General features: G+C 39.3%; 1 protein-coding gene across 2 annotated transcripts in view; it reads right to left on the bottom strand.

Moving 5' to 3' along the window:
- The window catches only part of insyn2ab (inhibitory synaptic factor 2Ab), a 57,995-nt gene that overhangs the window by 4,939 nt on the left and 26,133 nt on the right, over window positions 1–26,923 (bottom strand). For both annotated transcript variants that reach the window (XM_088351784.1, XM_088351783.1), the window contains exon 4: window positions 24,634–24,705. In XM_088351784.1, coding sequence (XP_088207910.1) covers window positions 24,634–24,705 — 72 coding nt within the window. The remainder of the gene's footprint in view (window positions 1–24,633; window positions 24,706–26,923) is intronic.

Here is a 26,923-nt window from a genome sequence, read left to right as displayed (position 1 = left end):
TTGCAACTGTATATTTTTGTAATGTATTTATTTGCATTTATTTTGGACACTCACTCTGATAAGTTTTGCATTGATCAATTAAAAAGAAGGGGCGTAACAGACGCGGGGAATGACGGGAAGTGAGGACCGATAAAGGTTATTGTTTGTGGACACGGCAGACAATAGTGGATATATATTTTTCCCACCCTTACCTTTTGAAATATACACTTTTTTTCCTTGGATTACTTTTAACGGGACCCGGACTCTGCAGGTCTGCATCAAATAGTACCTGTATCATTTATCGTTCATTTTGACAGCTGTGATTTTTTAACCTTGTACTGGATTGGTAAAATTAAACATTAACGCATCGGCCCGGTATTGCAGTACCTCCGGGAACGGTGCATTCGCAATGATCGCAGCAAGGCTTTGAGGCTGGGACCTTAGCTTGGCCTTTTGGCTGAGAGTAAGAGTCCCGGCTCCTAGGTTTTGCAGCGTATTATGAACTGACCGATAACGGATAATGGATAATGAATAAAGAAGACAGTACAATAACCCTTAAAAAATCCCCCTTCAGTTAAAATCGCGGGACTCAAAGTAGGGTTTGGGTTAATTTTGTGATTGTGTTACATATTTTAATGTGGGCGCATGCGGCTTATATACAGGTGCGGCTTGTGTAAGTACAAAATCGGTTATCCTCTTGAAATGTGGTGGGTGCGGCTTATAATCAGGTGCGCTCTATAGTCCGGAAGTTACGGTAATTAGAATGCAAATAAGTCATTAATAAATAATACAAAAATAATTATGTAGCAAATAACAAGGAATTAAGAAGCCAAATATGTAACCATCAAATTATTTATACCGAGACAATAAGCGCATCGGTTATCACTGGTTCACTGCTTCTTGGATTGTCATTGGGCATTGTGTTCTGCATTCTGATTTTGTAAAGGAACATACTGTATATGGTCAACAAACTTGGACCTCACCACCTGCTAAACCTGCTCAGGAACCACCCACATCTTTGGCGATTAAATATATATATATATATATATATATATATATATATATATATATATATATATATATATATATATATATATATATATATATATATATATATACATATATAGAGCATTACTGCATTTTCAAACTTTCTTTGCATCAATTTATATTTTCGAGCGTTCCTTATCTAGATAGAAGCTGTGAACGAAACATATATAATTTGTGACATACAGTTTCAGCCAAAGGGTTTCCCCCTGCCAAGACCATCATTCCCCGCCCCCCTTTTTTATACATCTCGGTGCCTGTTTGGTAGCAGGTTAACCAGACATGGAAGCCCGCATCCGGTCTAATCCCCGGCTTGTCCTTGTGTGATGATTTTGCAGCGGCACCGGACTTGAACTCTCCGGCTGATTAAATCTGCCTGGCCTGGGAGAAGTGTGCCGCGGCTTAATTCCAACCAAATGCAAGCAAGCAGAGGCCAAGCAGTCCGTGATTAACTGCCCGCATGCCAGTGTGGTATAAATCCAGCATTAGACTACGTTCATTTATTTATTTATTTTTTGCCATACTGCTATTGATTTGCTAGGTTCTGTTAATGTATTTATTCCTGGGCCGTAAGCAGTATATTTCAAGTCTGTCATTGCAGGAATACGGAAAAATTCATCTTGGGCAATTCGCCTCGTAACATGACAGCCTCCAGCGTTATTTTGGAAAAGAAAATGAAGCAGTTAGGAGGTTTTCGGTTCTCGGGCGTTCATTTGGCGATATGAAAAAGGCTAACTGGATTAAAAAAGAGACGTGGCCAAGAGAGGTGACATCTGCATCAAGGTCAACTTTGTTGGCAGGCGCATGCACGCTCGGGCCTGGTAGGCTAAATGCTGTGATGGGCAACATAATTAGCCCGCTGACAGATAGGTAACAATCGCTACTGCATAATGAATCTCAGGGACTGAAAGAAGTGCCAGTTCAGGACAGAGCTCTAATAGAATCATTATAGATCACTTGGGAATACTTTTCTAAGCTGGAGCTTTCTGCAGCTATTGTATGAAAAACCCACAATATTCAAAATTTTCATGATATTTATGGCTTACATTAAGTATAGCAGCATTTAGCATCCATGCTTAGATTAGCATGCTTAGGCTATGGCAAGTGAATGAATTATACTATGACCAATGGGGACATTATATTAAACATCTTCATAACTCAAAGTAATAGTAATATGAAAAATAAAATCTTTTCAAACATTTAAAAATATGTTTCTAATGAGTGTTGTTGCTGATGTCATAATTCGTTTTTTAACTGTTGGCCCACTGATAAGTTTATACTTTAGTAGACACTGAAAATAAGGAAAGAAGAAATCAATGAATTTTGAACATGCAAGGACAGGAGAATGTGCAGGAAACTTCCACAATGCCAAATTCTTATTCTGTCCTGAAGGTCCTCCCTTGAGCATTTTCTTTTCAATAAATCTTCTAGGTTTAAAAAGAAAACTGGCCCAGAAGGATTTGGAAATGAAATAAGAGCAACATTATTAGTTCATATTGCCAATGCTGCAAATAGTCCTCAATAGTCCAAATGGTAAACAATGCTGGCATTCTATTGAATATCTTTACTGCTACAATTAGTTTTCACTGTTCATTATTTTGACAGGTGAACACTGGTTACATCATTGCTACCTGCCAATCATGTTACTTTTGTTTGATAACCACACCCTCCAGGGGAGATCTGGTTTCTAACCCTGGGGATTCAATCAAAAGAAAGGGTTCAGTAGAGGGCTTTTAGAACAGGTTGGCAGTTTTATTCAGTCCTCTCCTTTTTTTGTTACAAATTCCAAATCCATTGATGTTGTCTCTTCTTATTTTTTGTGTCTCCTAAACTATGAACTTAACAGGTAGAAAAAAAATTGATTATGATTATATCCAGTGCACTCAGCGCACAGCATTTTAAGGCCTACTCGAATTTTTTTCATATGCTCGTCAAAATGTACACGGAAGAAAATAAGTATTTGAACCCCCTGCTATTTTGCTATTTCTCCCTCCTAGAAATCATGGAGGGGTCGGAAATTTTCATCATAGGTGCATGTCCACTGTGAGAGATATAACCTAAAATGAATTTTTTTTAAACAATTTATTCGTGTAATACAGCTGCAAATAAGTATTTGAACACCTGATATCATCTAGAATTCTGACCCTGAAATACCTGTTAGTCTGATCATCAGAAGTCCACCTGCACTCCATGTATCATCCTGGAACAGATGCACCTGTTTGAGGTCTTAAGCTGCATAAAGACACCTGTCCATCCCATACAACCAGTAAGACTTTAACTTGGAACATAGCAAAGACCAAAGAGCTGTCCAAAGACACCAGAAACAAAATTGTCACCTCTGCAAGACTGGAAAGGGCTAAGGAGCAATTGCCAAGAAGCTTTGTGAAAACAGGTCTACTGTTGGAGCAATCATTAGAAAATGGCAGAAGCTAAACATGATGGCTAATCTCAATCGGAGCCCCATGTAAGATATAACCTCGTGAGGTCTCAATTATTCTAAGAAAGGTGAGTAATCAGTCCGGAACTAAATGTCAATGACCTGAAAAGAGCTTGGACCACCGTTTCCAAGGTTACTGTAGGTAATATACTAAGACTTCATGGTTTTAAATCATGCATGGCATAAAAGTTCCCCTGCTTTCTACCAGCACATGTCAAGGCCCGTCTTAAGTTTGCATATGACCATTTGGAATATACAGAGGAGTCATAGGAGAAAGTTTTGGTCATAATTCTACTAAGCGTGTTTGGGGGAAGAAGAATGAAGAATACAATCCGAAGAAAACAAACCTTTACGGTGAAGAAATGGGGTGCTTTGGAGGTGTTTTTCTGCACTTGGAACAGGACGAATGCACTGCATTAAAGACAGGATGACTGGGGCCGTGTATTGTGAGATTTGGGGGAACAACCTCCTTCCGTCGGCAGACCATTGAAGATGGGTCGTGGCTGCGTCTTCCAACACAACAACGACCAGAAACACACAGCCAGAAAAACCAAGGAGTGGCTCTGTAAGAAGCATATCAAGGTTCTAGCATGGCCCAGCCAGTCTCCAGGCCTGTACCCAATCAAAAATCTTCGGATGGAGCTCAAACTTTGTGTTTCTCAGTGACCGTCCAGAAAACAGGCTGATCCAAAGAAGATCTTTGTGGAGGAGTGGGCCAAGATCCCTCCTGCAGTGTGTGCAAACCTGGTGAAAGACTGCAGGAAACGTTTGACCTCTGTAATAGCAAACAAAGGCTACTGCACCAAACATTAACATTCATTTTCTCAGGTGTTCAAATGCTTATTTGCAGCTATATCTCACAATTTAATTGGTAAAAAATCATGCAATGTGATTTCTGCATTTTTGTTTTCAGTTTATCTCTCTCATAGTGGACATGCAGCTACGATGAAAATTTAAGATCACTCCATGATTTTGAAGTGGGAGAAATAGCAAAATAGCAGGGTGATCAAATACTTAATATTCTTCACTGTATATCAATGTCACGTAAAAAATTGAAATGCGTCACTGCATATAGTCATAACGGTGTGAGGTTTTCACTTATATTATCTGCATTCTTTAAATCATCACATCAATATTTTAGGTTAACCATTAATTGGTTTTCAAGGCACCTTATTATCATCCATATATTCAAATGTACTTATACCCGTTTTGTTTTATTCATTTTTTGCCACAATGTATCTATTTAGCTATTCATTACACAGTCTCTAAATTGTTCTAAGTGGTGTTCTGACTTAATTAAGGTCTTATCAAACAATCTACAGATTTCAGTCAGGACAGGATTGTTGTGAAGCTGGTGCCTTGGGAATTCTCCAATAACTTTTTTCGTTTCACTCTTGTGATACCATCCATCACAGCTGTGTTCTGTAGTCACAAGCCGATCATATTCTGTTTAATGTATTTTATTACTTTTATTGTGAAAAACCTCAAAATGCTTGTTTTTACCCGTCTTGTCTCGCGACCCGAATGTTAATCTGAACCCGTGGAGGGAAAAAAAGTCTGTCCTCCAGTGAATACGAATTTTTTTGGGCACCATTGAAGTGATTACATTATCTCTCCCTAATGTACCACTCTTAGACAATTACTTTTGGTTCCTTTAGTTGTTGTGAATGTCCAGCATCGTTAACTATCACAGCAGTGTAGAACACAGTATGGAGCACCAAACTAATAGCATCAGTAAATTTTAAGCAATTAATTACCCGGCTGATCACAGCAGTTAAGGGATACGATGGACAAATGCCCGGGCAGGCGATTCTGTTTACTGCAGGTGTTTCGGGGGCACAGGTGTTTGAGCAAACTCGGTTACTCACTACTGTAAACCAAAATTCGCAAGGGTAGCTGGAGGAACAAATACTTTTTACACTTAAAAAAGGAACTCGGTGAGCAAATGTTTGTAGTATAATAAACCAGGGGTCTGTAACAAGCAACTCTGGCGCTACCTAGGGGCTCCATGGCACTTTTTCCAAAATGTTTGATAATGGAAAATTACATGGGTTCTATAGGTGGATAAACATAGCAAAAACATTCTTAATGATTTCCAATAAATGTAGATTAGAGGTAAGATCAGGCCTAAAAATCCCTGGCCGACTCAACCCAGGGCCGCAGGTGTTAAAGCCCGAACAAGCCCGAGCCTAACCAATTAAATTGATTTGCAAGCCCGAGCCCAATGCAAACCCGAAATTTCCTTCTTATTTCTGAAGACTTGGAAGGAGAAAAGGTAACAAAATTTAAATTAAACACGTCTTTGTAAGCATTTATCCATCCATCCATCCATTATCTGGACCGGTTCAGTAGCCCATCTCAGCTGTCCTCAGGCAGTGGGCAGGGGACACCCTGAACTGGTTGCCAGCCAGGGCACACAGAGACAGACAACTCACTCTCTCATTCACACCTTGGACTGTGGGAAGAAGGCACAGTCACAGGCACGGGGAGAACAGGCAAACTACACAAGAGGAGGCTGAGGTAGCTGGACTTGAACCCTGAACCTCTGCACACTAACCACCCATCCGCCGTGCCACCTGTAAACATCTTTTTATAATTTTTTTGTCTGCAGAGTTTACATTAACCGACACTTTTCCGTCATTGAAGGATCTTTCAAAAATAGTTGACGTAAGAGTTTTAACATAATCTGTCTCATTTTGATGGGTTAAAAATTGGGCCGCGAACCACAGTAGCAGTCCGTCTGTTAGAATCTAGCGCGGCACTTTAAGAGAGAGAAAGAGGCAGAGAGAGAAAGACGAACAATGAGGGGTGTATAACAGACAGAAACAGGCAAGAGTTGTTTTAATTGTCTTTGCACGCGTTTAGTACAGCACGTGATGAGGCAACATTTTCATAAACATACTTTTATTTAAAAAAAATCAGCGGGCGGGAAGCATGCCCTGCCCAAAACATAGCTTTTATACAGATTTTATATTTTTCGAGCTCCTCACATTTTTATTGGTTAACTCTGGCTCTTTCAACGTTTTTGTTTACCAAACCCTGTGTTAAACACTTTTTTGTGATTGTTGCTCATTTTGTTTTTTAATCAAAAGATGCTTTTTTTTCCCTGCTTCAACGACATTCATCTCCCTCTTTGGTCATTTCACACTTGATAGTTCTTCACTTGGCAAGATGAGTGGTTGAGAGTCCCGCCAGTGTAGTAGGATACCATGGATACTATTTCCTATTATAGGCAAAAAAAATAAAAAAATAAACACAGGTTATGTAAATTCTATGCAAAAAAGGTGCCTTTGTCATGTAAATTGCAATACGACGGCTTCCATTACATGCTCTCTGCTTCACAAACACACAGGCGAAAGGCAATCTCATTAATGAGAACAAAACAATTCACAAATCTTAGCAATTGTTCACCAAAACAGCTTCTGCTCCACCGACTCGACGTGGGACACCGGATCTAATGAGCTGCTCGCTCGCCGTGTATTCATTTCTTTTGGCTGTTTTTTTCACTCAATGTCTGTCCTCAATTGAAAACCCTGCACTTTTACGCAAACGCTGTGTTTTGCTTGTTTATCTTTTGAATTCAACCGCAAAACAAGGGCAGAAGATACCTGTAATGATGTAATCAAGCATGTTGCAGCAAAGCAAGTAGCGGGCCACTCGCAAAGCGCAATAATGCTCCTACCAAGCAGTCGTAAATATGCATTAAGAACTAGTGGTCTGCCACCCTATCGCTTCCACATCCCTCAATGTTAAGGTGTTGTAAATTAAATATACTATTCGCAATAACAGCAGAAGGCAAGTTTAATTTTGGTGGATTTCTCATTTTACAAATGAAGGATGAATCATAAAAGAGTATCACAGAGTAGGGGTGGGTATAGGGCACTACCCTGCCACATAGGCATTCCCCTTAACCTTTTCCAAACACTGACTGCCAACGCATCTGACCTTTGCCCCAACGGGGACAGAGAAGGCTAAGGTCCACAGCTTTGGCTCCTCGGCAAGGAAGCCTGGCGCAACCAAGTCATGAGGCCTGGGTTTGAATGATGGAGTCAACAATGGGATAGAAGGGCTTTTCTGCAGAAGAAGGGATGCCATGTTGCCTCATTTATTTGGGTGTCTATATATTTTCTTTTCGACCGATCAATGATTATCAATGTCAATGGACTGCAAAATCTATCATTTAAAACTTAAAACCACATGTTGTGAGGATTGCTTCCTTATTGATACTGAAGGCTAGTTGGGGAACTAATTCTGATGGCGAGTTGTCAGCCCCTTCCGCTGGACAACTCGGGAACCACCGACTTTAATTCTAAATGAATAAATATAAATCAAAGCAGTATTCTCTTCACGGGCAATACCAGTAATGTTGGTATCGATGCGGTTCAAGTAAATACAGGGTAGTATTGATTGATACCAATCTGATACTGATACAAAAAAGAGTAAAGCCTTCGGGAACTCAAAGTGTTTTTTTTTTTTTTTTTTTTTAAATTGAATACCTACCTTGCAAACTTTAAAAAGTACAAAGAGTAAATGTAAGTATTTCTATTAAGACTGTTTGGGCCAGGAGACTCAAACCCAAAAACAGATAGCCAAAGAAAAGACAAATACTGTCAACCAGAGCAGTGTTTCTTAACTGGTGGGTCGGTAGCCAAAATAGGTTGTGGACCCATATTGAGTGGGTCGCAAGCCTCTTCCTTGGCAAAACAATGCTAAGAAGAAATAATGGAGGGTCAATCTCACTCTATAACAGTAGATGGTGATAATGCCCCGCTCGATCTCTTCCACTCGTTCAGTCAGTCGGCACGTTTTGTGGTTTTATTTCATTCTTCTGTTATAACAATCAGTCCCAAGAAAGTTATGTGTTTGTGATAGGGATAACGGGAAGGAAAGGTAAAAAACGGTGACAACAACGATGAAGTTAAAGAAGGATCTGATTGCAAAATAGGAAAAGGGTGAGTGTCTGCCATTGACGCGCTGCTGCAAGGTACAGTAAATGGTTTAAAACGTTTAAACTCTAAGCTTTTTACCAGTATATTAATCTTTATCAACCAAAAAATTAAATGATTATCGATGTTTAGGAACACACTTTGTTATATTTTGAATTTAATTTCTTCTGTGGCTGTATTGAAGCAGTTTTAGGGAGTCGCTTATATGCTTATATGGTTAAAGGATTTTAATGACAAAAGTGTACAAACCCTGCAACAAATCCACATGGCTTTTTTAGGTGTTTATGCCAATTTGTGGTGTTGCCAAAGTATTAGATCACTTTACCACACAAATGACACCTGGCATTGTTCTTTTCTGTTGTTTTTGTCTGTCGCTTTTTATAGCTTCTGGTAGGGCTGGTCAAATAGATTTGGACCTCTCTTCTGCCTGGCAGGCAGGATTCAGCAGCAGCAAAGTAGGGAGGTGGGAAAAAGGAGTGCCTGTCATAAACTTCGAGCGTGGCCGAGGGCGCTTGGTGAGAGAGAGAATGGGAAAAGTGGAGAAGTGGTGCTTCGAGGCCACAAAGTTTGAAAATGCTAGATAAAACATTATGACTGTGTATTTGTTACCATGCTTTGTACACTTTTGTCATGAAAGTTATTTAACCATAAAATAAATGCTAATTCTGCAAATGTGTGCATCTTTACAGGCTGGCTTTTAACACATAATTCCTATCAACAGAAAGATGCTTGAGTCACAGTGCTTCTGAAAAAACCCGATGGTGGTTTGGTCATTTTGAGTCTCTCTAATTCGTAATATTTCTTGTGCTTTATAGCACTAGTTTTTGTTGCACTAAGCAAAACAGGGGCATTTTGCGGTAAAATATCACACATTGTCCCTTTTAGTCTCAGTCGGTCAGTTTTCTTCAAAAATGTCTGCTCTCCCGTGTTTTTTGTGGCAGACAAATACTAGAAGTGTCTTAATAGCGGGCGAAAAAAGTGACAAGTGTGTGCAAAAAGACATTTCATTTCTCTATTGCTCTAATGTAAAAACATGCAGTAATTTGTGTGGTTTATCATCCACATGTTAAGCCTCGTCTTGTTTTGCCAAATGTGTGTAGAGTTTGTTCCGCTGATTTATGATAGTCGGGAGGATGGGGTAAATAGAAGGTGCTGTGGTGCGGAGGCGGGTGTCAGGCGTGCGGTGGCCGAGGTCTGGATAAGAACCAGTGACTCTGATTGAGCACCTTAGCTCGGCAGCTGCCGGTTTCCTGATTTTATCGGACACATACTTCAGAAGTTCTAGTGGTCTGAAATTAAAGGGATACATCTCAGGGGATTCTAATGCGTGGTGAGGCTGCAACATGCGGTACCTGCCAGTACAGCTTTGAGCAATAATTGATTCCCCTTACAACACATTGCAGCTCGGGCCACTGCCTGCAATTTCAAATGTACGTCAGTCACAACACTTTATTTTAAATGGCCACCAGATGAGCGTCTCGACTTGAGAGTATCCTCGGCAATAAAATTCAGAAACATAGTCGTGTGAGATTGACTATTGAAGAGCCAAATTTTTTTTTATGTTTATACATTGACCTAGCAGCACAGCATCTGATTAACAAGTTTTCACTTGTTCATTCTCTTAAGGGTTGTGGTAAAGATGGAGATATTGCAAGTGCTTAGTAGTCTAAAGGTGGGTTAAGATGGATCTTTTTTTTAAAAGATATGTTTTGAGAATTCTATACTGTCAAAAAGATCACTATACTGTGATCGTTTTACTGATTAACCATTTTTCACCAGGTTATTCTCTTGAGGATTGTAGAAAAACCTTAGATTATGACCATGGATTGTTGTGGAAAGCGTATTAAATAGGATCTTTCTTTTAAAGGTTTTTTTTTTTTTTTCATAAAACTACTGTTGGCATTATCATTCTATCCGTTTGGTGTATTTAGCATGGTTGTCAGTGCAGAACCACCAGGAGACAAACAGTGGACTAAGGCCTATTCCTTTACTTGTCCACTATGTCCTGATTTTGTCTTATAATGTGCTCCTCTATGTGATTGGACAGTGACTTTTTCAAACGATATTGATTTTCCCTTATGTTTACTGTATCTATGCTTTCAATCTAATTTCTTATTATAACTTCCATTGCGGTTCTATAAGTCCATCTCAGGGATTACTAACGCCAGTATTTGAGGCCTATGCAGCATGCTTAGGATCTGGTGTCCTTGATTATTCCTGATTAAAAAAGTCAGGATAATTAGTGGAATTCTATGGGGATTGCTGATAAGTTCAACACTGTAACTACATCTGACGGGGGAGAGAAACACCCGAATAATGCTGGATAGTTAACCTAGGACAAAACAAGATGCAAATGGCGCTTGAAAAACTGTCACACAGTATGATTTTGGATCTTACAATTACAGTGTATTTTGCAGGATCACTTTACAAGACTGATTTCTTGAGGCAAAGTGGACTGTATCCCTGTGATCAAGAATGTAAGAAAAATAAATCTGAATTCACCCAGGTCTGTAAAAAAAGGCCTAGTTGGACTGAGCTGTACTACCTGTTGCTAACATGTGCAGCCCGTATGAAAGGCCAATTAAAATGCCAGTAAAATCTGGTGAGACACTAACTGTCAGTCCAGAGACTCAGCGACGTTCAGTTGTGTGACCATCTACACTCTACAGTATGGAAGGCAAGTGACATTGAAGTACTTTATTTACCAGGAGCAGCTAAGAATGACAACAGCCTAGCAACCGGCCATAGGCTTCGGTCAAGTGGTCATTATGAATGACTAGTGGGAGAAACACATGTAGAAACAAGCTAGTAGAAGCTTGCGTAAGAAAATTGATACTAAAAGAATTAACTTTCATGGAGCAGCTAAGACAAACGACATAAGCTAGCAGACAGACTAATATGAATGACTAGAGGAAGAAACACATAGGAAAATAGCTATTAAAAGCTTGAGTAAAAAAATTGGTGACAAACATGGGAATCACGGAACTCAGTGATGATCATAAGCAGGAAAGCTGAGCAACAGAAGTAGCTGATAAACCAGTGCAAAGGGCACCTTGGAGACAAGCTAAATCAGCAAAATCCGCAGTATGCTGGCAAAAAATCGTGAAGGTGTCCCAATCCAGGTATAATTATACATTTGTAGATGTACGAGAATTTCAGTCTAATACATTTTTATTTTATAATGAAATATTTTTATCATAGGGGGGTGCCATGTCATACACACTAGCGCAGAGGACCTGCAATTTTAACTATGTATTTCAAAATTGATAAATGTAAGGCCAGCATTATCTCATTCCTACCAGCAACCACTTGTGCACTGACTGGGCTGAACACCAGACAGAACAACAATTCACCTTCACGCCTATGAACAGGACTCGATCAAAGCCATGTAGTACAACACTATCAGTGTCATTACTTCCTTTGACAATTTGAAACGTGACAAACACCAGCGTTTGCTGTCTGGAGTGATGTATAAAATTGCTTTCAACATAACAAGACGGGAAAAGTAAGTGTCAGAGTGTTCTTTGTGGTGCCTTTCTGACAGTCCCTTACACACAGGCTGCCTTCACACCACGTTCCTGGTGAGACTCACAGGTGTAACAATAGAGCGGATATTAATTCTCTTCTTCTCTCAAACAGAATGCATTAAAGTGGCGTTCTTCTAAGTTTAAACTAGGCACACACACATGCCTTATGAGGTTTTCGAGTTTTTCTTGCCCTTATCTAGGTTCCAGATCACGCAATGTTGTAATGGTTTGCAGCATTTTGGGACTTGACATGTTTATTTCTCAAAGGTCTGCAAAGATGACCATTACATCATCTCCTGATCTACACCAGGGAAAGAAAAAAACTAAAAAACATCAAAATGAAGAAAATAGAGGAACCTTAAGAAGGGGCCGCACATGAGGTAATCCCCTTTCCAGGATAACCAGGCTGCAATGGCTGTTGCAAGGGCATCAACAATACAATAATATCAACAATACATAGACAATATCAACATGAAATATGGGTGATAACAGAATGTTCAGTTGACAGCTCCCTGTCACAAAATCTTGACAGGTGCAGAAGCTTTCAGATGATGGCGTACATTAGGTCCAAGTGCTGGTACGAGGGGTCAAAATGCACGCAGGGTGCAAGAACCAGGCTCATCCTTCTCCCTCAAGTACAAGGAGACAAGAAGATGATCTCAACATCACGAATGAGCTTTTGAATATAACTGTGTCTTAAGCCTAGATTTAAACACTTGCAGATAGAATCTCAGAGGACAGAGAATTCCCTAGCACACGAGATCAAATTGAGAATTATCTTGAATCTGTAAGAATTATTCTTGGCTTTTGGAATTACTTTCAGACCAGACTTGACAGTGAAGTAATTGGATCGCGATGATGTCAAGACCGTCATGACTTTTGCGGTTGCTTTAGCTATGGATCTACCAAAGAAGGCATCAGTCACTTAAGTTATCTGAAACTTTCGGCTCCAGTAACCTGAATAAGGAAATAAAACAGGAGATTAGATTTTTTTTTTGTGAGCAAATAATCAACCTCAACATTGATCCGGAGATACACAGGTAATTAACTGATTCAACTCTTAGTAAGTATGCAAACTTGATATGAAAGGCTCTACACACAAAAGTTTGAGGTCTAGTTACAAAGGCATTCTGGGAACAAAGTCAAAAATACACGCTGCCATTTACCGTATCCAGAGTTCGTTCCGCCTGAATCCCGGGATACTCATCGAGTCTACTGTATGGTACCACTACGAAGAGCTATCATTCACAATGGAGCCCACAGAACACATGCAGAGAAGTTGACAAGGAGAAAAGAAGAATAAGATATTTTTTCTTGCCATCGAAACAAAGCAAGAGATAATAGAAAGGTATGAAAACAAACCGTGGGAGCAGTTCAGAAATGACAAGGAGGATGCGGCGATCATTCATGAGGCAAAATGAAATACACTTGCAAAGGTCACAGAATTTGTGAATTTTTTTTTTTTTACAATTTCCTTTATTCTTAGTTTTTTTAACATCACGTGCCTCTCTTTTTATGTTTATTGTTCGCGAATCCAATTGTAATATGTATTTGTTTCATGTTTTGATGCTCTTTTATTATTTATTCCAAAAATATACCTTTTTTTAGTGGGGCTTGGAAGGGATTATCGCATTTACATTTGAAAGGCCTTTCTACTCACAAATATTTCAAGTTACAAAGCTATTCCCAGAATGAATTACATTCGTAAGTAGAGGTAGCACTGTACCATATTTTCCTGACTTACAGGGAGTTCTTATGTTGCGATGTAGGAGCAAGCTTAGCATAATAATCATGCTTTACACTTCAATTCCTCTTCCTCCTTCTTTCACATAATGATTCCAAAGGAAAAAAAACTTGGAAAACTACCATAAATTCCGGACTATAAGCTGTTACTTTTTCCCCAAACTTTCAACCCTGCGCCTTATTCAGTAATGCGGCCAATTTATGTAATTTTTCTAACGGCCGCCAGCGGCGCTCGATTCAGGGTAACGAAAATAAACAGGAGAAACTAGACGGGAACAAAGACTGGGGAAACTAACAAACAGGGCGAAAACAGACGGAAACAAAACTGGAACCCGAAAATGAAACAGGACAAAAACAAACGGGAACAATACCGGACTGAAGATATCAACAGGAAAACAGAACCGAGTCAGAACCCACGTCTTGTGGGGCAGAAGTTCGTTTGACGGGCTGAACAAAAAAGCAAAAGAGCGCTGAGCTTAATATAGAAAGAAAGCCAATCTTTCAACGAGCCACAGCTGGCACCAAACGGGCGGGGCCAATTGGGCACCATGGCAACCGTGACACACACAGGTGCGACCAATTGGGCGCCAGGGCAACTATAACATTAGAGATGCATAAAATTGAATAAAATGGGGGTGGGAAAAAAAATATGTATTTTTGCAAAAGTTTTCTTTGGAATAAGTATTTTGAATGACTAACTTGTGTATGAACCCCCTTTTCTTTTAATTGAAAAATAACCATGTGTGTGGCGTTAAAAAGTTTTTTTGCAATTTTTTTTTTTTTTTTTTTTTTTTGCTTTTTGGTCCGTTATGGCTCTTTCAAAATTTTGGATTGCCGACCCCTGTTTTAAGTGGTGTTCCAATTATCTGTTGGAGGTGTCTTGCCCTGACTCTTATAAAACAACCTGCAGATTCAGTCTGAACGGAGAAAGCTCGGGATTCTGTTTCATTTTTGTCATAGCCTGCTGTGTGCTGCCCCACTTGCATTAAATAATTGTCAGCCATTTTGAAAGCGCACTTGTCAAACCAGTACATCTTTGTTCTGTACTCACAAGCCCAGAATATTCTGTTTTATTTGTTTTACTGTTACAAAAACATCCACGGAACTGCATCACACCATTGTTGTACCCATCGCATCCCAACAAACATGTGAAGAGAGAAAAGTCCTTTTTCAGGATCACGAAAAATACATATCTATGGCGCATGTCTAATAAATATTTCATTATTGGCTATGGAGTACACGGATATAGTGTTATTGAAGTCCAGAAGTACATCAATTGAATATTTAGCTGAGCTCTGAAAGAAGCCCACCAACCCTTGTTTGATTACCAGCACCTTACACAGAAACAGCCAGCAAGTTAAAAAAATCTTGGAGAGTGTTCATGTGTACGGTGCTACTGTTGCTGCCTAACCTCTACCATGGCTCTGCTACTGCCAACTAAAGAAGACAATTACATAGATGTCCTTCCCCATTCCACTTGGGTGCTCATTATAGAGAACAGCAACGAGTGTAAAAAGCGACTACATCTACCCAACATCTAAATCAAGAGCATCATGGATATTCATTGAATCAAGGGTAAGGAGTAAAAGCAACCCTTTGCTTTAAACGGGCCCATTAGCATCGGTCAGCCTTGAAAGGTTTGTGCTGAAGAGCGCTAAACTGTTTGGAGATTTCAAAGTGTCTCATCACGTTTTGGCAGAGTTGAAGAGCGTGGAGGCAGATGGCCCCACTTGCCAGCTCTGTTCAATGACTCTTAAAAAAATACAGTTGGAGCAGCTGAAATAAGCAACTATTTGATGATACACACAACATATGAAATGATGATCTCCCACTTGATTAGCATTTGGCTAATGCAGCGCAACTTCATTGTGGTTTTATCACCACCAGGCATTTTGCGGTTTAGTGGCAGTCGGCGCCATTTGCCGCTTGGTCAATTAAGTCGCTTCGGAGTTTGCACTTTTAGATTCTCCTCACTAGAGATCTTACCCAGCGCTCCAGTAACTCGCTAACAGTAAAAGCGAGCGACAGCGACACAGTCCGAAAGCGGGCTGGAAAACACCCAAAAGGCTCATACGCCCTTTTTATTGATGTTTTGCAAAGTGTCGTGTGCAGAGGAATGAATTAGACACTACACAGTCCATTGGTGCATTTACAGTTAAAAGCTAAGCACGAAAGACAAGGTATTAGGGGACATTGGCTTTCAATTTTTAGGTAGGGTGGTCGATGTCAGCTTTGTGTAGTTTGGGGAAACATGGTACATTCTCACGGGTGTCTTAGCTGGAGAGCTGGGGGGCTTTTCTGAGGTTCACAAATAAGTTATGATTCGTGGATATAAAATGTTATTATAAAACCTTTATTGAGTTTTTTTTCCCTTGCTCAGATGTAATCTCTTGTAGTGTTTATCAACTGTGCATTTGTAAAATCAAAAGCAAAAGAACAATTGAAGTAATTTTCACTACAGTTTAGATAACTCAGGAAACTCATGCAGACAATAGCATACAAAGACTAATGTAAATTAGCAATTTAATGATTTAAAATAGTTCTGTTTTTTTTTTTTTTTACCAAAGTTTCTATCTGAATATTGAAACTACACTTTTGAGATTTCATATCCGTTATAGAAAGAAGCTAAGCTTCTCTAAATTCCTGGAAAGACACCCAAGTAATGCCTTAAATGGCGAATCTGTGATGTGTATTTTTAGTAAAATAAAAACGGGATGGGTTTTCTCAAAATTCTTTGGTTGATTAACTGTATTAAGCAAATACAACAACAGTGGGTGCTTTGGCAGTGGTGCCTGAGTTTGGCAACATCCAGTTAATATAATCAAAGTAATTTCTTGACAAATTTTTCACTTGTGCTTCGCTCAGCAATTTCCTGCGGGCCATATAAAATGATGTGGCGGGTCACATGTGGCCCACAGGCCATGAGATTGACGCATGTGGCATATAGGGTTGTTGCCAGGAGCGTCAACAAAAATTGCATATCCAAAACAAAGCACACAACTATTTTTTTTACAACATAAATATTGCTTTTCTTTGTACTGTTTCCATTGATATCATATTCTGTACTAATTAGGTTACTCATTATTTTTACAAGGCATCCAATTTGTGAAATTATTTTGTTATGCAAATTGATTGTTGAAGCTGTGAATGGGCTGGATGTGGGTGTCTTGGGTTAGCTTTGGCTGTGCTAATGAAACAAATCGGCTGTACGGCCAAATTGTTAGAAACACCTGTGGACACAGGTTTTGTTACGGAAACCAACATTCAATTCATGGGCGCTCTGCACCAGTTATCATTCCTACAGTTTTATGCTAATCGCACACCCCCTCTAACGTCACATCTGTGGCATTGTGCTGTGTGATAAAACTGCACATTTCGGATGGGCTTTTTTATTGTAAAAAGCCCAAGGCTCTCCTGAGCAATTTTCAAGCTCTCTAATCAGCATCTTGATATGCCACACCCGGAATATCTCGAGAAAAATTGAAATGGTCATCAATAGGGATTACGAGATACTTTTTGGAAACGGCCAAAAAAACTTTCTTGTTCTGTGTAACTTTAAACACTTTACCCTAACGTAATAATTCGATCAAACTCATTTTAATTTACTGCAATATTATTGCCATAATTGCCTTGTAATTCTGACTCAAAATGGGTATGTTTTTTTTTAATGAGATTTTGTCCCTGAAAAATAAATACAAAAAAATAAATAAAATAAATAAAGAAAAAATACACATTTTTATCAGAGACAAATTTTCCTAAAGGTGCTGTTAAGTACATTTAATCCTTTCCAAATTATGTAAGTAGTCTAGACATACCATCGCATGAGGCTTTATACGTTTTTACAATCAGCATCTCAAAAATATTTACTAATCTCAATCTTAAAATCCTGATCTCAATCTCTAATCTCTGTCAAAAAACAGAGAGAAAGAAAATTGGGTCTGTCTAAAAGTTAATGATATTTAAGGGTTAGTATTATTACAGGGCAAATGGGTGGTTCAAGCCATAAATCAACCTTGTTATCATTATTATCAATAATATTATAATTAATGTGATTACAACTGTTTTAATTGTTATTATCGCTATTGTTATTATTAACAATATATTGCTGGTGTCTGAATTATATTTAGTGCTAAACTGCAATAAAGAGTTAAGAGGTAAAACTAATAATCTGTAAGCATTATAACTATTGTGATAATGATTATTATTATTATTTATGTGACAATTATTGTTAATATTATTATTAGTAGTAGTATTATTGGTATCCAAATACTGTTAGTGAGCAGCCTTAAACAGTCAATAGATGGGGCAAGCTAATAAATAAACTAGTTATTATTATAATAATAATATAATAATAATAATTTCCTTGTATTGTCATTCTGTGTAACAATGTACACAGAACGAAATGTCGATTGCACCTGACCCGTTGTAGCGAGCCGATGCAGCCGCAGCCAACAGAGGGCGCCGCCGACCACTTTTTAAGTCTTAGGAATGACTCGGCCGGGGCGCGAACCACCAACCTCCCAGTCTCAAAGCGGGCGCCTTACCATCTAGGCTACTGAGCTGGTATATAACTATTATCGAGACTATTATATTTTTTGTTGTTACCGTTATTGTTGTCATCAACTACCATGATGGTTTAAGATCAGGCGATGGTTTATTTGTAATCCTGTGCTGTCCTTTGAGACATCTTGTGATTGGGGCAATACAAATAAATGTGACTTGACTTAACTATATGACTATTCTTATTGTTATTGTTTTTATATTGCTGTCAATATTGAATTATACAAATTCATTCCAATCTGGATCTATATTTATAAACAAACCAATAAGGTGAATAAATATGTTGGTGATGATGGTGAAAACTAAAAAACTAAATAAATGGAGATACAATCACATCGAAATAACTTAAGTAATAAGAACACAAAACAAACTACACATTTCTTAGTTAGGGCAGACAAGTGGGAGTTTTGATGCTGGAGGTATCTGATAGGGCAGGTTCAAACATACTCAGATGACGGAAAACACACACCACATAGTATTCAGTTGTCACCATGAGCACCAATGAGAATTATTATTTTTATAACATACTCGTATTCTATAGTATGCTGAGAATGGATGGAGACAGTAATGATTATGACAGTAAACGTGGTGATGATGATGATGATGATGCGGAGTGACTGTGCATCCACAAAACCTATGTAAATATTTATATTCGTGAGGTGTTTGTCAGATTTGAATACACAGGATGTTTAGCAAGTGGGATAGAATCAAATAAATCAAAAAATTCCTATTCCTTTTCGGACAAGTTACGTTTACATTGTTTTTTTGTTTCTTGACGTGTTGTTTAGATTTTTTTTTCCTCATGTTCGAAATAAAGTTTCATTCATTCAATAAATCTCATTAAAGAACACCAACAAAAACAATTAGTTTCAGATTATACACCGGTATTACTTTAGCTATTGTCAGTTTATTTGGATATTTTCCTGTTAGAAATGATAAATTGCAGATTTAGGTTAATGGTTTCACAATGCTATGTATAATTTGATCAACTAATACCATATCTATGTTAAGATTTAATAAGCATATGCTTCTTCCTACTCCCTTTGGGACATGTACAATAACATTGTGTGTTTTATTTTCTTTTTTTTTGTTGTTGTTTGTTTTTGCTCTTTTATGTTATGTTTGAAATAAAAGTTAATTCATTCATTTATTCAAAGAGTACATGGGACTATCTAGTATTTCGATTAGACAAACACAGCCAACAAATTTAACATAGTTCAAAAGCAATTATTTAATAATGGTAAGACTGCTGTGTATTTACCTAGAGGTTAACAGTGAGACCAATAATTCTGATTTGGCATGCAGTTTTTTAATGTTGTACATTGCAGAAAAGCAGATAAAAATGTAATCATTAAAAACCCCTTGAATCACCAGGTTTGCTGTAACCAGAGTCAGTGATTTTAAGACACGTTTTGAGTTTTTTATGCCACTGCAGTTAAAAACAGTCATAATAACAATGATAAACCTAGAAGGAAACAATGTCTTTGGAGATATGTGGAATGACTAGCTTAACGATTCCATACTTACTAATTTTTTGATAAGAAATCCAACTACAACCCTAACAATAAGACTTTTGAAACCTGTCCATCCGCATTAATTAAATCCGTGATTCTCCAGTATGTTAGAGGCTTTCCCACATAATGAATTTGTCATCCTCTTGAATATGATACGAAACACAAAATATTCATCTGTGTCGCTGAGCTGTGATCTTTCTTTCCTTTTGTGTTCCAAATAAACCGTAATCTAGGTCAGAGAAAAACGTTGCGTTCGTCGAGGGGGGAAAGCTACTCAGGGAAAAATAGCTTCTTGTTGCTGTTAAAATATATTTTCACTTGTATGTGCCTGTCCTTGTAGCACGGGGCTAAGACTGTAGCCGCTTTATACACAAAGAAAAGAATTTCTTTGTAGTGAATGTCTTGACTCAGGACCAAAGAACACTGACGTACAAGCGCAACATAGCCTTGCAACTCCCCATTCAGTAATGATAAATTTACACAGTAAAAAAATCTTCATTTTTTTTAATGTAGTTAACACATATTTACATTTTTTTTGACAGCTTATACAGTTTAAGCAACAATTGCCTGTCCAGATAACTGATTTTGTCGTGATTGCCTAAGTGGAGCCACCTGGGGAAATCGTTTGGCGTGTTGGAGCGCGCTTCCTGATTGGATGGTGTTCCCCACTTAAGCTGTCAGCGTCCAGAGATGGACGTTCGAGTGTACTCCTCGTATCTCTGAGTGTGACTCCAGATTACAAGGTACCCACGACTTCCCTTGCCTGATTCATGCCTGCCTCTCGTTGTTTGACCTATTTCCGTTACAAGTTTTGCGACCTACTCTCCCGCCCCGGCCATCGACTTACCCGCTACGCTGCACCTTACGTCTTCCGTCACGGAGCTGCCGTTCCGCCCGAAGAGGCTATCGACCAACAAACGCCGACGTCCCAAGCTTGCTCCAACGATCCTTTCTAATAAAGACTCTGAAACTAACGCTATTGGATCCGAGAGTCTGTTCTGGTTCATGACAGATTTTTACAATTGTATGATTGAGTATTTAAAAAACTTTGCACACTTTGCAGAAAATAAATGTGGAAAAAAAGCATTGAAATTATGCATGTACCACCTGGCTGTGTGTATTGTTGTGATATTTAAATGTGACACTCCCTTTATAGTCATAATCATTAGTATGAGTTTTTTAGTTACATCCTTTTCATTGTTCTAATCATCATAACAATATTTTAATCATGTTTATTATTTAGTGACAATTAATGCACTTTGTGATTATCCATACATTTGAATATACTTATTAACTTTTACCGGTACATCTTGTTTTATACACTTAAAGTCTCAAAGGTCAATATTTTGGAGTAATCTTGTTGTATCCAATGTTTCAAAGTGTTGTTATTAATGACAAAAATAATTCATTTCAATTCAATTTAACTCAATTCAGTGTATCAATTTATGTAGTTCTTATACAGCCTCTACATCGTTTCCAGTGGTGTTCTGATTTATTATGAAGTCTTGCATTGAGTCTTATCAAACCACCTGTAGGATTCAATCTCTAGACAAAGCACTGGTGTGAAGCTGTGATTTTGGGAGATTTTCACTGACTTATGTTTCGTTTTAGTCATAGCCCGCCGTGATCTGCCCCTCTAGTATATAAATGATTGTCAGTTATTTTGGAAGCTCAGCTGTGAAAACATTACAACCTTCCTTGTTCTGATCTCACAATTAAAAACTCAAATGGAACTTCTTCACTCCAGCTTTGTGCTTCCTTGATATTAAACAAACACACTGAGGAAGAACATTCTGCCCTCCTTCAGTATACACAAATGCCCCTTGAAAAGGTGAGGCTGGTTACAATTATCGGGTGTGCAGCTGCTGAATGTTCTAGTCTGTTTTCATGTGTACTGTTTTAACCCAACATTTGAATGATGCATTCTGATTTTGACTGTCTTTTCCCACAAAGTGATGGCATTGCAGTAAAAAACACATAGTCAAAATCCTTATCTATCATCTGTCATCATGGTAATATACAATTTAAAAATATGGATTTCATCGTAGGGCGGTACGGCAGATGAGTGGTTTACACGTCCGCGGCACAGTTCTGAGGTTATGGGATCAATCATCCTGTGTGGAGTTTGCATGTTCTCCCCATGCTTGTGTGAGTTTCCTCCGGGTGCTCCGGTTTCCTCTCACGTTCCAAAATCATGCATGTCAGGTTAATTGGCCGGTCCAAATTGGCTCTAGGTGTGAATGAGCGAGTGAGTTGTAAGTCTCTCTGTGCCTTGCGACTGGCTGGCAACCGGTTAAGGATGTCCCCTGCCCACTACCCGAATGCGCATTCACGCGAGGGTGGGCGGGAGGTGGGGGTGGGGGTTTGCGTAGGAGTCGGATTTGGGCACAACACCGGCTCGGGAGCTTTTATACCCGTGGTCCACACAAGAAAATGACGCGGAAATGACGCGATGAGGAAGCGGAACAGTCGCCGGCGTCTGTTTTGCGGACATACCACCGATGAACAGCGGGTTGGCCAATTTTGCGCATTTTCCATCGCGGGCAACCACGGGCAAAAAAAAAAAACGCAAAATTTTACCCGCGATACAGACGCAAACGGCTGTGTGACCGGGCCCTTAATGTATTACTGTGCTGCAGAGTGATCCACACAATTATTTTGCCTTATGGTATAGAGCTACAGTATCGTGAGACCAAAAATTCTGATTTGACATACACTTTAGCCCCAAACAATAGATTTAGTAATAGTATTAGCAAATCATCCTGCTTTTTTTTTCATAATGGAGGATTACCTATCTAAGGGGCCGGTCACACAGCCGTTTGCGGCTGAATCACGGCCAGAAATTTCTGCCTGTGAGGCGGACGCTATTGGACGCTTTGAGTTCGCCATACAGACGAGATACAGCAGTGCTTAACACGCGGTCGGAAATTCGCGCGCGGTTAGCAGCGCGAAATAGTTTTGCGCTGCTCAATTCATTAGAGCGCGGGTACACAGCCTTTCACGGGCGTATCGAGGCTGAACCACGGCCAGAAATTTCGCTGTTGGGCGCTGTTGGACGCTTTGAGACCGCCATATAGACGAGATACAGCAGTGCATTACTCGCGGTCGGAAATTCACACGCGGTTGGCCGCGCGAAAAAGTTTTGCGCTGCTCAAAACTTTGAGCACGTGTTAACCGCGGGCGGCACACGAGGTAATGACGCGGAAATGACGCGGAACGAAGTGCTCTGGCCGCGGCCAGGGCGTGGTTACACATGGGTAGGACGGGAAATTTCAGCGGGTAATCATGGGTGGAGCATGGTAATAGCATGTTCTGCGCCTGTATCGCGGTGTTATTACGTGAAATTAGCGTGTTACGCGTGTGACGGTAAAACGCCTTTCTCCGCGTATATACAGCGCGATTTGCCGAGCGCACGTCAGTTGTGCTCGAGACGTCACGGGGTGAACATGGATCCGCGTCACCGTTATGACCTCGTCTTAATCCATTTTTATTTCTTGACATTTCTTTTCATTTCATAACAAGATAATAAAATAAAAATGAAAAACGATTACAATAATAACATATTGGCTTCTTCGGTGCCATAGCTTGAAATCTTGATCTTCACGGGACTGTGTCTTGAGCGGTTATGATTTCTACAGCCCGGTGTTGTGCCGAGAAATACATCCCTGCCGAGATTTGCATCCCCTCGCTACTACAACCACTTTTACCTCGTTTTATCTCACTTTTATATCACTTTTAGGGAATGTAATGGTGAACATATAACCAAAACCACTTCGTCTTGCTTTTGTTGGGAATGTAATACAACTTAAACCATTCTGTCTTTGTTTTTGTTGTGAACGTAATCGAACGGTAATGCACACCGTATATAAATCCTCCCCCCCTCGCGTGAACGCGCATTCTGCTGCGCTTCCAACAAAAGCGATCGTATTCTATATCAAACGCTTATTAAAACAATAAAGCGAGCTAATTATAACAATTGGGAGATCCTAGTCTATATAAAGCGTTTATTTAAACAATAAAGTGCGATCGTATTCTACAAAATGCGTTTGTTAACGTGGATGAAAAAGTCACCAACGTCAATGCACGCTTCCAACAAAAGCGATCGCAGCAGAATGCGCGTTCACGCGAGGGTGGGCGGGAGGTGGGGGTGGGGGTTTGCGTAGGAGTCGGATTTGGGCACAACACCGGCTCGGGAGCTTTTATACCCGTGGTCCACACGAGAAAATGATGCGGAAATGACGCGATGAGGAAGCGGAACAGTTGCCGGCGTCTGTTTTGCGGGCATACCACCGATGAACAGCGGGTTGGCCAATTTTGCGCATTTTCCATCGCGGGCAACCACGGGCAAAAAAACCCCGCAAAATTTTAGCCGTGATTCAGCCGCAAACGGCTGTGTGACCGGCCCCTAAAGGAGCAGGAAATATATTTCACTTAAAAGTTAAGAAAGGACAATTTTTTTTTTTTCTATGTCAAAGTTTAAATGATGAATAAGATGAAGGTTCATTTATTTAAAACTATAACCGTGGCTCATCAGACACGAACCTCACCACATGTCACTGAAGAAAGCCAACATTACATAAGGTAAGCATGATTGCCAAAATCAACATTGGCATTGAGACAGAACTTTCCCTATTGCCATCGCATTTCCCATATAATGCCGACATTTCTGCATGATTACAATGTTGCAGATAACTGAAAATTGCAATCACGTTCCCCAGTATATAGCTTCCGTTCTATTTAAATATTGATTCTCCTTTAAACCATTTGCATCTCTGCAGTGACATTAGCTGCGAGCGTCCCTTGCATAGTGAATGGAATCATCAGTGTGCAAAAAGAGATCTAAATGCAGAATTAATGACACGCAGCTGCAGGTAGGTACCCACCTGTAAATGATGCATGCGCTGTTTCGACAAGTGTCACAGTTTGCCGTGTCTTGGCCTGTACGGTAGGTAAGCCTGTAGAAAAGAAGCAGGGAGAAAAAGAACATAAAAAGCGTTAATAGCTGCAGGCTATTGGCCGCCAGTCATATTTGGTCAGGTTGTTTGGATAATCTGAGCTGTTTACTTCCATCAAAGGGGGTCCTGATCCCGCAGTCCGCTCAAATTTTATTTATCAAGTGTGTAGGCTAGCTGATTTTACATAATAAAATTACCTGTCATGCCCCGTGACATTGTTTGATAATGTTTGGCCTTTCCATCCCCGGCAACAGACGGTGAGCAACATATATTTACGGAATGAAGACTCAGTGTATCCTTGCAGGTGTAAAATTTGGCTTTCATTGTAAAATATAGGATACAAATTCTAGTTACATACAGCTTGACTGTGCCAACCAAGCAAATGCAATGTTTTGAATATTTTTATTTTACTACAAAGGTTAAGCCAGTATTTCAATTTGAGTCTTTGTTAAAGGTTTGGGTATAACTACCTAAGGTTCTAATGGGTATTTCTTTGTTTCTGCTTTACTCTGGAATTTGGAACTTTTTTACGTCATCTCCTGGGTAGTGTCATCTTTGATGCGCGTGCAAGTACGCCCTTTATGCAGACATGTTCAAATAAACTATTCTCTTCTTTTTATCATCTTTCTTTGGGTTGGCACTAAGACTGTCCTAGAAGCACGTCTCTTCTTACTTTCAGCATTTTTATGCTACATTTACAAATAGAAACAAAAAACAAACTCAAAGAGACGAGCGTGACATCAGTCATCAGCATTCTCTCATGCCCCCCATTCCTCCTGATGTGATCTTTGAGCTCAGTAATTGTTAGCACATACTTAATACAGAAAAAAACATTTAACCTGTTGACATTTTAAGGACACTTTAAATGCTTCACCCCAACTTCAAGGATGCATATGTGCACAAAGGAGTTTTTTATTCAAGTTTTAGGTACATATCTTCAGCGGTTAGATTTGTGACCAAATAAGTTCAAATGAGTAAAAAGGACCTTTGCATTGTATGGCGAGAGTCCAGATAGTTGTCCCAACAGCCGGGCCGTGGGTTGTTTGGTATCAGGCCAAACAAAGAAAAATAAGTTCCATTATTTTTGGCTCATTATTGTTTTACCAGGGGTTAGAGATGGCACATTGGATGTAAAAACAGTGTGTTTTGCAGAAGGTGCAGTTGCGTGGTTGACTGTGCAACTCTCATGTTGGAAATTAGGATTCTCACTAGCAGGAGATACAGCGAAGGATAAAACATACTAAATATCTGCACTTAAAACCAATCAGCGTGGAGAATGATCAACTGCAGCCGACTACGTCATGTTGCCAAGGTCCCTATGTTAAAAACACAACACAAATACCACATAACACAAATACACTTTTCGCTAGGGTTCATTTATTTGGTAAATTTATATTTTTATTTTTTTACTTCTTCTTATTATTTGAGAACAAAAGCACAAAGATGTTTAATAATGCCCTTTGGCCCGGCCATGAACATAATGTCCAAAATTAAACTGGTTCGTGGTACATAAAAGGTAGCACTAGTCAAGTCGAGTCACATTTTTTTGTATAGAACCTTAATCAAAAAATGTCTCAAAAGACTGCACAGGCCACGATTACACCTTCGCCTGATCTTAAACCAATATGCAGGCAAGGAAAAAAATTAAAGCCTCAAAATGAGGAAAATAAGAAACCTTGAGAAGGGGGCCTCCCAAGTGGTAATCCCCCTTTCAGGAGTACCAAGCTGCAACCAATTTTGCAATGGGTAACAACACAGAAAACATAGTGAACATCATTAAGAAAAACATAGGTGATATGTAAAAATTGTCCAGAAAGTCCATGACTGCAACAATGCACAGTCATACTCTTATATGCATACACATTCAAGAAACTAACATTTACCATTCATTTTCTTGCCTCATAAGTTGGCATATAGACAAATACCATCATTTTAATTCTAGAGCTTTAGATGTATTTGGGAATTATTCAATCCTTCTACCTAATGTTTCATTAGATTATACTTACTTTTTGTAACTGATTTAATGTTAAAATACTTTGGATGAGAGTTACTTGAAATTTTCAAAATGTCTTTTTCTGTACACTACACTAACACACTCATTATCATCCATCAATCATCTGTACCGCTTATTCTCAGTAGGGTCGCGGGGGTGCTGGAGCCCATCCCAGCTATCTTTGGGCAGTGGACAGGTGACACCCTGAACTGGTTGCCAGCCAAT

Source organism: Urocampus carinirostris, chromosome 13 (genome assembly GCF_059441175.1).
Source record: "Urocampus carinirostris isolate Australia breed hairy pipefish chromosome 13, RoL_Ucar_1.0, whole genome shotgun sequence".
Taxonomy (NCBI): Eukaryota; Metazoa; Chordata; class Actinopteri; order Syngnathiformes; family Syngnathidae; genus Urocampus; species Urocampus carinirostris.
The sequence above is the reverse complement of the archived record's forward strand: the minus strand, read 5'-3'. Positions and strand labels throughout refer to the sequence as shown.